The sequence below is a fragment of the Gigantopelta aegis genome, chromosome 1 (genome assembly GCF_016097555.1).
Source record: "Gigantopelta aegis isolate Gae_Host chromosome 1, Gae_host_genome, whole genome shotgun sequence".
Taxonomy (NCBI): domain Eukaryota; kingdom Metazoa; phylum Mollusca; class Gastropoda; order Neomphalida; family Peltospiridae; genus Gigantopelta; species Gigantopelta aegis.
The window spans coordinates 45,923,097-45,940,497 of record NC_054699.1 but is presented as its reverse complement, the minus strand read 5'-3'; the positions used below and the strand labels follow the sequence as shown (position 1 = coordinate 45,940,497).

At 39.4% G+C, this 17,401-nt stretch overlaps 1 protein-coding gene across 4 annotated transcripts in view; it reads right to left on the bottom strand.

Annotated features, from left to right (window-relative positions):
• The window catches only part of LOC121375907 (zinc metalloproteinase nas-14-like), a 29,614-nt gene that overhangs the window by 1,015 nt on the left and 11,198 nt on the right, over positions 1-17,401 (bottom strand). For 2 of the 4 annotated variants that reach the window (XM_041503636.1, XM_041503612.1), the window contains 8 exons: positions 16,914-17,054; positions 15,152-15,226; positions 9,301-9,441; positions 7,865-8,026; positions 7,533-7,664; positions 6,613-6,831; positions 4,555-4,707; positions 645-775 (listed from right to left, as the gene is read on the bottom strand). In XM_041503636.1, coding sequence (XP_041359570.1) covers positions 645-775; positions 4,555-4,707; positions 6,613-6,831; positions 7,533-7,664; positions 7,865-8,026; positions 9,301-9,441; positions 15,152-15,226; positions 16,914-17,054 — 1,154 coding nt within the window. Of the gene's footprint in view, positions 1-644; positions 776-4,554; positions 4,708-6,612; positions 6,832-7,532; positions 7,665-7,864; positions 8,027-9,300; positions 9,442-15,151; positions 15,227-16,702; positions 17,055-17,401 lie in introns of those variants that run through there. The other 2 variants (XM_041503619.1, XM_041503627.1) reach the window with 2 other exon arrangements.

The window sequence follows — 17,401 nt, the reverse complement described above, 5'->3', positions numbered from 1 at the left end:
TTCAAAACACTTGCTTATACTATTAAAAAACCTGAATGACAACCTTATACATGTTCGCGTACGCAAGCAAAATTCAGCCATCATACATAAACGATGTAATAAACTAAAATGTGAAGATTAACATAAAAATATGGAGACACACACAGCCAGAGACAGAAAATGAGTGTGTGTGTGTGTGTGTGTGTGTGTGTGTGTGTGTGTGTGAGTGTGTGCCTGTGTGTGTGAGTGTGCGCCTGTGTGTGCACGCGCGCGTATGTGTGTGAGAGAGCAAGATAGAGAGAGAAACAGAGAGAGTGAGAGAGAGAAAGGGGAGAGTAGGAATAGCAGCAGTACTACTACTAGTTGTAGTGGTGGTAGCAGTAGCAGTAGTGATCATAGTGGTCGTACTAGTAACAGCAATGGTAGTAGAGCAGTAGTAGTAGTAGTAGTAACAAAAGTAGTAGTAGTAGTAGTAGCAGTGGTAATAGTAGTAAATGTAGTAGTAGTAGTAGTAGTAGTAGTAGCAGTGGTAATAGTAGTAGTGGTAGTAGTAGTAGATGTAGTCGTAGATGTAGTAGTAGTAGTAGTAGTAGTAGTAGTAGTCGTAGTAGTAATGCTAGTAGTAGTAGCAGCAGTAGCAGCTGCAGCAGTATCATAAAACTTACCAACCATACATTTCCCACACGCCTTCTGCAGTTTGGTATCATCCAGGTGGGGTTCTTTATACATTCCCCCCGTCGAGCCCACCCATCACAGGCCGCCTCGTCACTGTGTGTGTTTTCACACACACTGGATTCTGAATAAAAGAGAAAAGAAATAGACATTAAAGTTACAATACAAAATTGTGACGTTTGAGGCATGTTGCTTATTGGCATGTGTGTCCCGAGAGTGTTGTTTTGTTAGGTCTTAGGTGTTCGAATTCTTAAAGGTTTGAATTAAAAATAGTTTGTTAAATGGTTTTTTCGGTGTAACATTGCACCAGGGTAAGTTGCCTGATCTGTTTTGTCACAACACCAACTCTCAAAGCATTCAGGGTCAGAGTGGGGCGCATGCGAGTTTGGGATGGAGGAAGTGGGAGACAGCGATAGCTAAAAAGAAAGACTAAGGCACAGAGAGAGGTGAGAGGAACAAATCGAGAGAGAGAGAGAGAGAGAGAGAGAGAGAGAGAGAGAGAGAGAGAGAGAGAGAGAGAGAGAGAGAGAGAGAGAGAGAGAGAGAGAGAGAGAGAGAGAGAGAGAGAGAGAGAGAGAGAGAGAGAGAGAGAGAGAGAGAGAGAGACAGACAGACAGACAGAGAGAGAGAGAGAGAGAGAGAGAGAGAGAGAGAGAGAGAGAGAGAGAGAGAGAGATACAAAGAGGGAGAGGGAGACAGAGAGGGAGGTAGGAGCAGAAGAGGGGGAATATAAAGGAAATGTATTTATTATTTTAGCTGTAAAGGTTTCCGTTTTAAAGGAAAATACCGACATATGGAACTGTATGTAAGAATTATTGCTTTCTGATAAGATAGTATGGTATACAAGCAAGAAAAATGTTTACCTTATAAAGAACCACACTTTGAAGCGTCTGCTTGGAGCATTGGAGCATTCAAAAAACGTGTCATTAGATGAAGAACGCAAGACAAAGATCAAATCGGAAGCGATAGTGAAGTTGGAGTTATGCGCTGATTACGAGATTTAAGTCAAGCAGTGGTTATGTGGATTATAAAGCTAAAAGTTAACAGCTGGTTACAAGCGTTGATATCCGAAGCGTGGAGAAAATGATAAATGTCCAAGAGTTTCACCAAACAGATGAAAAGGTATGCACAAGTTCAAAATATGGAATAGCATCAGCCACCATTTTGGTCAGTGATGCATCGAATTTAGTAGATAGCCTCCAAATAAGTGTAAGTATAAATATAAAAAGGTCGTGACATGGGTTATCTTATCTTGGCTACATGCATATCAAAAGTCGTGACATGGGTTATCTTATCTTGGCTACATGCATATCAAAAGTCGTGGCATGGGTTATCTTATCTTGGCTACATGCATATCAAAAGTCGTGGCATGGGTTATCTTATCTTGGCTACATGCATATCAAAAGTCGTGACATGGGTTATCTTATCTTGGCTACATGCATATCAAAATTCGTGGCATGGGTTATCTTATCTTAACTATAAGCATATCAAAAGTCGTGACATGTTATCTTATCTTGGCTACATGCATATCAAAAGTCGTGACATGGGTTATCTTATCTTGGATACATGCATATCAAAAGTCGTGACATGGGTTATCTTATCTTGGCTACATGCATATCAAAAGTCGTGACATGGGTTATCTTATCTTGGCTACATGCATATCAAAAGTCGTGGCATGGGTTATCTTATCTTGGCTACATGCATATCAAAAGTCGTGTCATGGGTTATCTTATCTTGGCTACATGCATATCAAAAGTCTTGACATGAGTTATCTTATCTTGGCTACATGCATATCAAAAGTCGTGACATGGGTTATCTTATCTTGGCTACATGCATATCAAAAGTCGTGACATGGGTTATCTTATCTTGGCTACATGCATATCAAAAGTCGTGGCATGGGTTATCTTATCTTGGCTACATGCATATCAAAAGTCGTGACATGGGTTATCTTATCTTAACTATAAGCATATCAAAAGTCGTGACATGCTATCTTATCTTGATTACATGCAGATCAAAAGTCGTGACATGGGTTATCTTATCTTAACTCTAAGCATATCAAAAGTTGTGACATGTTATCTTATCTTGATTACATGCATATCAAAAGTCGTGACATGGGTTATCTTATCTTAGCAATATGCGTATCAAAAGTCGTGACATGGGTTATCTTATCTTAGCTATATGCGTATTAAAAGTTGTAACATGGGTTATCTTATCTTAGCTATATGCGTATCAAAAGTCGTGACATGTTATCTTATCTTGAATACATGCATATCAAAAGTCGTGGTACATGGGTTTTCTTATCTTGGCTATATGAATATCGAAAGTCGTGACATGGGTTATCTTATCTTGGATGAAGATACGTTTGACATGACTCAAATAAAACTAGGTCGTCTACGGATATTAGGAATGTCCATCGCAATCCAACCAGCTGAGTTGCATGCCCAGCACAGCAGCTTGGACATCCTTTGAGTTGAGACCGGCCTCGGTGGCGTCGTGATTAGGCCATCGGTCTACAGGCTGGTAGGTACTGGGTTCGCATCCCAGTCGAGGCATGGGATTTTTAATCCAGATACTGACTCCAAATTCTGAGTGAGTGCTCCGCAAGGCTCAATGGGTAGGTGTAAACCACTTGCACCGACCAGTGATCCATAACTGGTTCAACAAAGGCCATGGTTTGTGCTATCCTGCCTGTGGGAAGCGCAAATAAAAGATCCCTTGCTGCCTGTCGTAAAAGAGTAGCCTATGTGGCGACAGCGGGTTTCCTCTAAACAACAGTGTCAGAATGACCATATGTTTGACGTCCAATAGCTGATGATAAGATAAAAAATCAATGTGCCCTAGTGGCGTCGTTAAATAAAACAAACTTCTTCTTTTTTTCATTTGAGTTGAAGCATTAAATTAAGTCACTGGGGTTCCATCGACCTTTCCCCTCCTCCTCCACGACCGTTTGAAGTGCCTTTCTTAATTACATTTTTCTTTCTTTTTTTTCTTTTTTTAAATTCATCATCCATAACCCACAACACTACATTCCTTTGAACACACGTCTCTTCAAACACATTTATTTCAGAATTTTCTTAGCAGCATACCCCCGTACCACAACAGATCCTTTTTGGAGATCGGCCCATTTGTCTTCGTCAAGCTCACATTGCCCTATTTAGATCTTTGGGACCAATGCCCAAACACACCTAATTTAAGAAAATCTTGAACCGCCCGTGAGTTATTGTCAATACTATCATTGTTATCGAAAAGGTTTTGTTCTATGTTATGTAGTCGGCCGAGGAGTTTCTGGGTCGAATTTATGAAGTCTGTTTTTCTTAACCGCAGGTGTTTAAGCATTGTAAATGTATGTAGTCACAAGCGTGTAAGACATAAACAGGTGTTTAAGCATTGTAAATGTATGTAGTCACAAGCGTGTAAGACATCAACAGGTGTTTAAGCATTGTAAATGTATGTAGTCACAAGCGTGTAAGACATCAACAGGTGTTTAAGCATTGTAAATGTATGTAGTCACAAGCGTGTAAGACATCAACAGGTGTTTAAGCATTGTATATGTGTGTAGTCACACGCGTGTAAGACATAAACAGGTATGAGATCGGTCGTAACAGGTGTTTAAGCATTGTAACTGTATGTAGTCACAAGCGTGTAAGTCGTAAACAGGTGTTTAAGCATTGTAAATGTATGTAGTCACAAGCGTGTAAGTCGTAAACAGGTGTTTAAGCATTGTAAATGTATGTAGTCATAAGCGTGTAAGACGTAAACAGGTGTTTAAGCATTGTAAATGTATGTAGTCACACGCGTGTAAGTCGTAAACAGGTGTTTAAGTATTGTATGTGTGTAGTCACACGCGTGTAAGACATAAACAGGTATGAGATCGGTCGTATCTTCTGAGACTGGACGACTTACCTCCAGTGTCTGGTGTGTCTTCGTCATCGACATCGCTGCACAGGTTGCACGATCTCTTGCAGTGGCTGTGCATCCAGCTGGGGTTGATGTTGCAGTGGTCATTCTTGGCCCAGAGCTCGCATTCCACGTTGTTGTGATCATTGATGCACGAACCTGCAGATATTTAACACAAACGTATAACCAGATAGGAAGACGGTGAAAATCACTGAAGCATGAATCTGAAGACATTTTACACAAACTTTTAACTAGATAGGACAACGGTGAAAATCACTGAAGCATGAATCTGAAGACATTTTACACAAACTTGTAACTAGATAAGAAGACAGAGAAAATCACTGAAGCATGAACCTGCAGATATTTAACACAAACTTGTAAATAGATTGGAAGACAGAGAAAATCACTGAAGCATGAACCTGCAGATATTTAACACAAATTTGTAACTTGACAGGAAGACGGTGAAAATCACTGAAGCATGAACAGATGTGCTTTCATTTCCACTTATTTTCGTGTTTATATCCAATTAAGGTTCAAGCACGCTGTCCTGGGCACATCTCAGCTATCTGGACTGTCTGTCCAGGACAGTTGGTTAGTGGTTAGTGATAGAGAAGAGGATGTAGTGGCCTTACACCTACCCACTGAGCCCTTAAGAACTCGCTCTGGGCTGGAGCCGGTACCGGATTGCGAACCCTGTACCCACCAGCCTGTAGTCCTATGGCTTAACCACTGCGCAACCAAGGCCGATGGTGTGCTTTCAACATACATGCAGCGATGTATATACATGTAGAGACCTCGCCATTTAAGGCGAGCTATCACTCTCGCTCACCATCACTCGCCTGGGACTAGTTCAAGGAGAGTGATGTTTAGTTGCTCTTAGCATGTGAATTTACATGATATCAGTATGGTAAGATCTAAAAGGCTCCTCCTAATCTACGTATGGGGAGTATTTAATCATTTTACTTAATTTCTTTCACGTCGAGATCTGCATGTATGTATGTATGTATGTATGTATGTATGTAGTTAAACGAAAATACTGTTGGCAATTTGACAACTTCTTGTTGTCTTCTTGGAAAACAATGCTAAAAAATAATAGATCATTGGATATGTTTAAACCCGTGTCCGTATTAAAAATACGCCCCACAGAATACAAGGTAAAAGTCATGTTGGCAGCATATTCATGACAGGTAGATGTTTGTTCTTCTGTAGGACAGCCGCTCTGGTTCATGCGAGTTAGCTGTTTTTTCTGTAGGCCAGCCACTCTGGTTCATGAGAGTTAGCTGTTTCTTCTGTAGGACAGCCACTCTGGTTCATGAGTTAGCTGTTTCTTCTGTAGGACAGCCACTCTGGTTCATGAGAGTTAGCTGTTTCTTTTGTAGGGCAGCCACTCTGGTTCACGAGAGTTAGCTGTTTCTTTTGGACAGCCATTCTGGTTCATGATATTTAGCTGTTTCTTCTGAAGAGTAGATACTCTGCAGAATAATACAACATACCTTTCTTGCTTCATTTATTTGGATTTCTGCCTCCAAATGACATTTTGCAAACAGTTTTTTTGTTTTTTAACAAGAAGATTATTTGGTAACTGATGGCAGAAACCATATACAAGAGTTTGTCGAAATTGAATGGTACTCAAAAGGATACGAATAGCATGAAGTTCACAGTCCACCACTCCTTGTGACCATGCACTATACCAACATTCAGTACTGTCTTGACAGGGATATACCATATTTTAACAATTATTGTTTGGTGGAGCATTACTCGTGTCCATGTAAACTTTGCTTGCCACAGTGTAGATACCCACCGCCCCAGCTAAAATTCCTACATATGCTCTTAATCATCGTTAGACACTTACGATAATCATTACGTATTACCTGTATCAGTTCCAGTACCAGTACTAGCTCCAGTACCGGTTCCAATTCCAGTTCCAGTTCCAGTTCCAGTTCCGGTTTCTGTTCCAGTACAGGTTCCAATTCCAGTAATATAAAAACTACTCAAATACTACTTCTTATAACGGTAATAATAGTTGGACAATTTAAGATAATCATTATGAAGAACATGTATTACCTGTTCCAGTTCCTGTTCCTGTTCCAGTTCCAGTTCCAGTTCCAGTTCCGGTTCCGGTGTCGGTTCCGGTTCCAGTACCGGTTCCAGTTCCATCATCGGGGGAACAGACTTTACAAGACAACGCGCAGTTTATCTTCATCCACGAAGGATTCTTCTTACATTCGTTTTCTGATGACCAAATCTCACACTGCCGGTCTTCGTAAATATTTTTACACTGGCCTGCAAATATAAACAAAAAACAAAAGTATTTTTAACAGTGAATGTAATAGTAGTAGTAGTATCAGTAATAATAGTACTGGCATTATTTGTAGGAGTAGTAGCAGTAACATTAGTAGTAGCATTAGCATTAGCAGTAGTAGTAATAGAGGAGTAGTAGTAGTATTAGTCATAGTAGTAGTAGTAGTAGTAGTAGTAGTAGTAGTAGTACTAGAAACAGTAGCAGTATTAGTATTAGTTACATAGTAACTGTAGCTTAGTTGTAGTAGTATTAGTATTGATAATAGTAATATCAGTAGTAGTTACTTACTAAACTAATAGTAGCATAGTAATAGTGGAAGTAGTAGTAGTGCTTGTAGTAGCAGAAGCAGTAGTAGTAGTAGCAGTAGTAGTAGTAGTAATAGTAATCATAGTAGTAGTAGTAGTAGTAGTAGTAGTAGTAGTAGTAGTAGTAGTGGTGGTGGTGGTGGTGGTGGTGGTGGTGGTAGTAGTAGTAGTAGCAACAACATTAGTAGTAGCAGCAGTAGCAGTAGTAGTAGTAGTAGTAGCAGTAGTAGTAGTAGGAGTAGTAGGAGTAGTAGTAGTAGTAGTAGTAGTAGTGGTAGTAGTAGTAGTAGTAGTAGTAGTAGTAGTAGTAGTAGTAGTAGTAACAGTAGTAGCAGCAGCAGTAGCAGCCGCAGCAGCAATAGTATCTGAAAACTTACTATCCATACATTTTCCACACGCCTTCCTGCAGTTTGGTACCATCCAGGTGGGGTTCTTTTCACACTCCCCCCGTCGAGCCCACCTTACACAAGCCGCCTTGTCGTTGTGTTTGTTATCGCACACATCAGACCCTGAATTCAGTCAAACAAAAACAAGACGTTACAGCTACGATACAAGACGTGGCTTAAACAAAACAAAAAAACGAGACATAATACAGAGAGAGAGAGAGAGAGAGAGAGAGAGAGAGAGAGAGAGAGAGAGAGAGAGAGAGAGAGAGAGAGAGAGAGAGAGAGAGAGAGAGAGTTTGAATAAAACATATTTGAAAGGGTACCTCCGTCTTCGTCTCCGTCATCCGGGTCTGGGACGTAAGTGGTATGACACATGCGGCACGCTTTCCGGCAGTTCTCGACCATCCACGAGGGGTTAATCTGACACTCGCCCTCGTTCGCCCACTGCGTGCACTCCGCGTCAGAATTGCTGTTCTCACACTTGGCTGCAATTGCAGAAACGTACACTTATAACGAACATGCTTAGAACGAAGTACTGCATAGAACGAACTGATCGTAAAAGTCCCATTATGTCTTCATCTGCATTATTAACGAACTTATGCAAATGTGTACAATGAACTACTGCTTTAACAAACTGACTATTTTGGTTCCTTCTTCTTATAAAGACTACTGTATGTGTAAGAACCTCTTGTGTTAGTATTATTTAGGGCCGCATTCCATGCATGTGGGTTTTGGCGCCGCGTGGGCGTGGTACGCGGAAATGTTTGGGGCTTTTTTGTTGTAAAATACCAAGGACCTAATGAGAGTGCTAAATGTTTCTTGAAAAAGATAAATGACCCAGTGAGCGTTCAAAAAGTGTCTTGTAATATACATGACCTACTGAGCGTTCTAAAAGTGTCTTGTAATATACATGACCCAGTGAGCGTTCTAAAAGTGTCTTGTAATATACTAAGGACCTAGTGAGGGTGCTAAAGTATCTTGTAATATACATGACCTAGTAAGAGTGCTAAAAGTGTCTTGTGATATACCATTGACCTAGTGAGAGTGCTAAAAGTGTCTTGTAATATACCAATGACCTCGTTGGAGTGCTAAATGTTTCTTGTAAAATACGAATGACCTAATACGAGTGCTAAAGGTTTCTTGTAAAATACCAATGACCTAATACGAGTGCTAAAAGTTTCTTGTAAAATACCAATGAACTAATACGAATGCTAAAAGTGTCTTGTAATATACCAATGACCTCGTTGGAGTGCTAAATGTTTCTTGTAAAATACGAATGACCTAATACGAATGCTAAAAGTTTCTTGTAAAATACGAATGACCTAATACGAATGCTAAAAGTTACTTGTAATATACCAATGACCTCGTTCGAGTGCTAAAAGTTACTTGTAATATACCAATGACCTCGTTGGAGTGCTAAATGTTTCTTGTAAAATACGAATGACCTAATACGAATCTAAAAGTTTCTTGTAAAATACGAATGCTAAAAGTGTCTTGTAATATACCAATGACCTCGTTCGAGTGCTAAAAGTTACTTGTAATATACCAATGACCTCGTTCGAGTGCTAAAAGTTTCTTGTAATATACCACTGACCTAATACGAGTGCTAAAAGTGTCTTGTAGTATACCAATGACCTCGTTAGAGTACTAAACGTTTCTTGTAAACTACCAATGACCTAATGTTTGACTACACGGAAAGACCAGGTGTAAGTAACTGTGGTCTGAGGCCACTAAGATGACTTGAAACCAGTGTTCGTACTTTCCTCTTGGTCTGTCTCTTTCTGGCAGGTGTTACACGTCTTCTTGCAGTTCCTCTCCATCCACCATTTGTTGGTGGCACACTCGCCAAGTGTCCGCCATGTTGAACACTTCTCGGCGGAGTACATGTCTTTACAGACTCCTGTTTGACAAACACAACAGTCAAAATTAATTAATCAAATTAAGCGAATAATATCCATGTAAAACGAACAACGTTCTCGGACGAGTTCATATTTTACAAGTACTGTTAACCAATAATACTAGTTAAAATCAATTTTAAAAATTATAAATATAGAACATTAATTAATTATTATTAATAATACTAATAATAATCATAATCATAATTATAATCATAGTCATAATCATAATCATAACAATAATAATAATCATCATCATCATCATCATCATCATAACAATAACAATAACAATAAGAAGAAGAAGAAGAATCATAATCATAATCATAATTGTTATTGTTTTTATTATTCGAAAATTATTATTAGGAATTATTGCCATCATCATCATCGTCTTCGTCGTCGTCATCATCATCATCAGCATCATTACCACCATCATCACCACCACCGCCACCCAACACCACCACCAACATTATCATATTTATGCCATGACTGATAAAATTAAAGACCGTGTTAAACGCTTATCTGATATCTCAAGTCCATGGCCTATATAATAAAATGTTTACTATTAAATACTGTGTCATTTACGTTAGGCTGTGTTGGTCGATACCAAAGCAAACACAAAGGTACCACAAGATAATCACAAAACCTGGTATATACAATGCACTTTATCATTATTCGTAAACATACAAGAACATTACATACAGAAATCCATTATCTGTTCTGAATTAAAATCTTGACATATGAGTGTTTTTCAGTCTACTAGTAAATCAATCAGTTAATGGGGCATACCCTAGTTTTTTAACACTCAGATATTTTTTTACTATTAGAGCCGTTTTTGATAACTAAAAGCATACTTTACTTAGATTTTATTGTTTGGATTATCCATTTCCATACATTCGAAGTGTTTTTGGTCATCCTGGTGTCAAAAAATGCATTTCTAATATTCTAAAAAAAATTCACGTGCGTACGAGAAGTAACAGTTTTACTTTATGTTTAGAGGCTATTTCACCATTTCAAAGTCACAGACTCATGTTTCACTCAATTGTAACTTTATAAAAAAATATGTTACAGGTTTATAGATTAACTAAACTTAGTGTCCATTTTCATGGGCTGAAACTAGGGTCTGTCCCTTTAAGCAATCCTTTATCAACCGGGTGGCCCCTAAACACGATAACACGATAACACGATAACCCTACTGCATATGGAATAATGCAAGACAGTATTTATCAACCGGGTGGCCCCTAAACACGATAACACGATAACACGATAACCCTACTGCATATGGAATAATGCAAGACAGTATTTATCAACCGGGTGGCCCCTAAACACGATAACACGATAACACGATAACCCTACTGCATATGGAATAATGCAAGACAGTATTTATCAACCGGGTGGCCCCTAAACACGATAACCCTACTGCATATGGAATAGTGCAAGACAGTATTTATAAACCGGGTGGCCCCTAAACACGATAACCCTACTGCATATGGAATAGTGCAAGACAGTATTTATAAACCGGGTGGCCCCTAAACACGATAACCCTACTGCATATGGAATAATGCAAGACAGTATTTATAAACCGGGTGGCCCCTAAACACGATAACCCTACTGCATATGGAATAATGCAAGACAGTATTTATAAACCGGGTGGCCCCTAAACACGATAACCCTACTGCATATGGAATAATGCAAGACAGTATTTATAAACCGGGTGGCCCCTAAACACGATAACCCTACTGCATATGGAATAGTGCAATACAGTATTTATAAACCGGGTGGCCCCTAAACACGATAACCCTACTGCATATGGAATAGTGCAAAACAGTATTTATAAACCGGGTGGCCCCATAACACGATAACCCTACTGCATATGGAATAATGCAAGACAGTATTTATAAACCGGGTGGCCCCTAAACACGATAACCCTACTGCATATGGAATAGTGCAAGACAGTATTTATAAACCGGGTGGCCCCTAAACACGATAACCCTACTGCATATGGAATAGTGCAAAACAGTATTTATAAACCGGGTGGCCCCTAAACACGATAACCCTACTGCATATGGAATAGTGCAAAACAGTATTTATAAACCGGGTGGCCCTTAAACACGATAACACGATAACCCTACTGCATATGGAATAGTGCAAGCCAGTATTTATAAACCGGGTGGCCCCTAAACACGATAACCCTACTGCATATGGAATAGTGCAAAACAGTATTTATAAACCGGGTGGCCCCTAAACACGATAACCCTACTGCATATGGAATAGTGCAAAACAGTATTTATAAACCGGGTGGCCCCTAAACACGATAACACGATAACCCTACTGCATATGGAATAGTGCAAGACAGTATTTATAAACCGGGTGGCCCCTAAACACGATAACCCTACTGCATATGGAATAATGCAAGACAGTATTTATAAACCGGGTGGCCCCTAAACACGATAACCTTACTGCATATGGAATAATGCAAGACAGTATTTATAAACCGGGTGGCCCCTAAACACGATAACCCTATGCATATGGAATAATGCAAAACAGTATTTATAAACCGGGTGGCCCCTAAACACGATAACCCTACTGCATATGGAATAATGCAAGACAGTATTTATAAACCGGGTGGCCCCTAAACACGATAACCCTACTGCATATGGAATAATGCAAGACAGTATTTATAAACCGGGTGGCCCCATAACACGATAACCCTACTGCATATGGAATAATGCAAGACAGTATTTATAAACCGGGTGGCCCCTAAACACGATAACCCTACTGCATATGGAATAATGCAAGACAGTATTTATAAACCGGGTGGCCCCTAAACACGATAACCCTACTGCATATGGAATAGTGCAAAACAGTATGAGGACTGTAGCTTTGATAGATTAATAGATTTACAATTGTAAGTTAAAATAGCAACAGATTCACAATTGTCAGCAAAATGATGAGATGTTAATTTGCATTTATTGCCCTCCTGTATGGCGTCACATTGTCTTTACTTACAATTTTCAATCTGTTGCTATTTTAATTATTTCATTTTCACTGAAGGTGTCAAATATCAAATTTACAGTTCCTATACCTTTAAATAATTCCATATCCTGAAAGGCTATCGTTATTTTTAGGCCATTCGTGCATTACTTTCATTAGTATACCGTATTTATATCTTCTCAACAACTCACAGCTGTCAATCATAGAAGTGACAATTAACCTTTAGTAAATCAAACCCTTTATCAGAGTTGGGCAAACTTTAACTTTGTCCTTAAAAGTCTCTATTGCCATTTTGCCCGTAGAATCTAAATCTGATGGAATGTTTGACGTATCACGTTTGATATCGGTTAATGGCAAGAATTCAAAATGGCTGCCACAAATGACAATTTTCGTAAAGTTAGATTTATTTTTAATATATTATGGGTTGTAATATATATGATTTATATTTAATGTTTATCTGCTTCATAATGTAATATTGGTGAGAAATGACACGTGCAACACGACAGAGATAATACTACTGACTATTTCGTATATCCACACGTAAGCGTCATACGCTGAAGAACATTGACAATAACAGATAATACTGCTTGGGAGGTTGGATCGTGAGGGTAGTGCATACGAACAAGGCAGGATGGGGGAGGGAATCTAAATAATATATATTTTAATAATTAACCTCGATTGCTAGATTTTAACAAAAATGAAACGAGAAAAAATCAAAAACAAACAGAAAACACCCCACCCACCACCACCAAAACCAAAAACCAAAATAAACAAAAAACAAACAACACAAAATACCACACCAAAAACAACAACTAAAACCTAGACAGACAAAAATAAAGGGGGAAAAACAAAAATAAACAAGCAAAACCAAAACCAAAACTAACCTCTAACAAACAATCAAAACGAAACAAATTACCTAACAAAATTAAGAACAACAAACCAACAATAGAAATAACACATTCAACAGTTCCACGAATGTCTTTAAATAGTTTAAGGGTGACAGGGTGCAGATACCTGTTTCACCCTAGTATCTCTCCCATAAAATAATATATGAAATAGCGCCCATTTAGTTTAGTTGTGGAAGATCCTAGTACCTTCATTCACGTTTTACAACCATCGCATTGGTGTACGAGAAAAGGTGTCGGGTGGGGTGGGGTGCGGTGGGGTGGGGTATGACGAAGTGAGGTGGGGTGGTGGAGGGGTAGCAGCTTTAGGCCAGGTTAGCTCAGGCCCCGTGCTTATAAACCTTAAAGTCTAGACTTTAATAAAGTCCAGACTTTGATGTCATGGCAACGCCATTCAAATAGCATTACGTTAAAGTCTGGACTTTAAGTTTTATAAGCACGGGCCCAGGTCATAGGTTTTTACGTGCACATTCAGAACACATTCAGAACAATCTGTTGTAACGCACGCCTGTCCTGGGCACAGGTGCTGGTGCTCCTCCGTCCATGACCGGAAAATGGAAAATAGGGAATTTGAGCAGTTTTCAAAGGAAAGACCGAAATTTATGCTGGTTACGAACAATCCAGGAGGGCGAACGCTCGCGATCAATTCGATTAGTTTCCATCGTAATCTATCCCATGACATTCACTTAACGTTAGGTGCAAAAACCAGTTCTATGAGCGACCGCGGCCGCTCGGTCTCTTGAAAATGGCTGAGGTCAGGACAAGAGGTCACATGGGCAATGACGTGTTAAGTGAACGCTAAGACTATGCTTTAATACGTCATGCGTGACGTGCTAGTGTATGCAGTGCTCTGTGTGTGTGACCCACTATATGTAAGCTATAATACTTTCCGGTGGATTCATTTTCCGGGGAATCATTTTCATAATCACTGTCACCGTCATGTAACTTGTTTTCATGTTTACGTCAAACTAAGGACCAAGCATGCTGCCCAGGACACGCACCACCGATGCCTGGGTTGTCTGTAATAGTTCAGGACAGATGCTAATGGTATAGGCCTAATATGTGAAGAATATCTCCGTAACCACATAGGTTACTCTGATTAATTAAAAGTGAGGGATGTATTGTATGCACTGCCTACGACGTTGGGCAGGACAGCCTATTCTTATGACCTTTGAGGTAACAATTGTTAAGAATACATCTCTCCATTTGGGATCGATCCCCGTCGGTGAACCCATTGGGCTACTTCTCGTTCCAGCGAGTGCACCACGATTGGTATACCAAAGGCCGTGGTATGTGTTATCCTGTAAGATGATGCATATAAAAGATCCTTTGCTACTAATGAAAAAATGTAGTGGGTTTCCTTCAAATTTACCAAATGTTTGACATCTAATAGCCGATGATTAATAACTCTAAGTTAAACAAACCAAACTTTAAATTTCACATCTACCCATTTAGCCAAGCGGCGTTGCTAGAGTCAAATACCGGGCTACGAATCACTAACTACGATCCTAGGATGGCAGGATAGCAATCCTATCAAGCCAGGGCGTTTGCTAGAACGCGTTGATCATCTTTACGAATCAGTCAGTTACAACAATTAGGTTTATTCCGTTTGAACATTTGGTCAAAATTCGGTTTCTTCCATCACATTTCGGTTTATTTCGTTTCAAAATTTAGTTTTAAAATCCTGTTAAAATTCGTCATTCTGTGGCTAGCATTTCCTAGTATAAATCTTCCACCGGAAAATATTTCCAAAGGGAATAAATATTATGTTACATATAGACCAGGACCTTTTTACGCAGGCTATTGTTTGACAAAACACCTATGATCCAGTCCTTTGGCATCATATTAGCGAAAATACCAAACCACTGCCACGCCCACGTCGTGAAGTGGTTGTCTGAAAAATAATATTAAATCATCGCACATGAGGTAAACCAGAATTATCTCTCTGTATAATAAAATTAATATTAAATAACCAGACACTAGTTAAAACATAATAGTTTTTGGTGTAGACCCTTTTTTAATTGCAGGGGTTGAACAGTGCGTACCATTTACATCCAGGTATTGTTATCTACAACTATTTAATGTCATCCAGGTTTGTGTTGCTGCAATCTAGCACTATTTATAAATATTAACTCAATGGGTTCTGGCCCACGGCACTAACTAACGACCGCTGGTAGTATCGTAGAGAATTAGGCCTATAGCAGGTAGCAGTAGTTATAGGAGCCTTTTAATGCCAAACGTGATCATTAAACACTCTTTGAAGTGATGTCATAGCAACAAGAGTCATACACCTGTTGCAGGTGGAGAGACAAGGTATCGGATGTGAACATGGAGTCAAAAGATGGAAACAGTCAGCTTGGGAAGGAAAGAAAGAAGTGTTTTATTTAACGACGCACTCAACACATTTTATTTACGGTTATATGGCGTCAGACATATGGTTCAGGACCACACAGATTTTGAGAGGAAACCCGCTGTCGCCACTACATGGGCTACTCTTCCGATAGGCAGCAAGGGATCTTTTATTTGCGCTTCCCACAGGCAGGATAGCACAAACCATGGCCTTTGTTGAACCAGTTATGGATCACTGGTCGGTGCAAGTGGTTTACACCTACCCATTGTGCCTTGCGGAGCACTCACTCAGGGTTTGGAGTCGGTATCTGGATTAAAAACACCATGCCTCGACTGGGATCCGAACCCAGTACCTACCAGCCTGTAGACCGATGGCCTGCCACGACGCCACCGAAGCCGGTGCTTGGGAAGGAAAGATATGTAAATGAAATAAAAGAAAGGAAAATGGCAGTTTGATTGAAAAGCAAATAACAACTGAAGTGTTATTCCGGCGCCATACTATCTGGCCAATTTCCACTGTCAACTGTAATGCCAGTATGTGCATTTATCCTGCAACCACTGTTTCTATTGACCGAGTATGATGACCAATTAAAGCAAAGTCATAAACGTATACCAGTAGACTATTACTTTTGACGTCACTCGTGTGACGTCATACGCATAGCTACATTACAAAATAGCTCATTTGACCTCTAGATCATCGTACAATGTAGCTGAAATAACAGAAATAATAGGATATCGGCTTTATCTTGTTCAGACCGAATTACCGTGACAGGATAAAGCCGATATCCTATGTCATTAACTAATTAGGTATAACTATGTATTAAGGATTGTTTTTGGGCTTTTTACGTTCATCGGGGTATGAACAAAAAAAATCGTATGCAAACTGTGTGAATTGGCGAAGCCATTCTCACAGAGTTTGCTGATGATTTTTTTTTTTTTATCATACCCAGATTTAAATGTAAATAATACTTGCTAATAATAACACTAAAACTTCATATTTTATTTTTCATTATTTTTGGTCCATAAACAATTACCCTCAATAAGACTATTTGCCCATATAAAATGATGTCATCAGATATGACGTTCCCTGATGACGTAATATTTACGTTAATCGACAAATGAACAAACTCCCGTTGCTACATCTGGACCAATGGGGTGAAGTTATGTTGTGATGAATGTAACGGAACTTTAATTATTCTTTATTCGCTAATACGAACTGTTGCTCAACATACCACTGATGTCGACGTCCGTTTTGCCACAGATCTGGCAAGCCTTCTTGCAGTACACGTTCATGAACTTAGAATTGCGCTGACACTCTCCGGACTGCGACCAGATTGTGCACTGCCAGTCGTCGTACTCGTTCACACACGAACCTGGAAGAAAGGAAGGTTTCTTTAATGACACCCCAGCACACGGTTTAGATCAGAGACTATTGGACATATACGCATGCGGCCGCTGTGACTCCTTGTTTAGACTCGTTCCAGCCAGCGCACCACGACTGGTATATCAAAGGCCGTGGTATGTGTTATTCTGTCTGTTGGATTGTGCATATAAAATATCCTTTGTTACTAATGGAAAAAAAATATAGCCGGTTTCCTCAGTAAGACTATGTCAAAATTAACAAATTTCATCAATCTTTATTACGGGGTTTGATTGTTTTGTTTTGTGGGTTTGTTTTTTTTTTTTTTTTTTTTGGGGGGGGGTGTTGTTATGAGGTTTT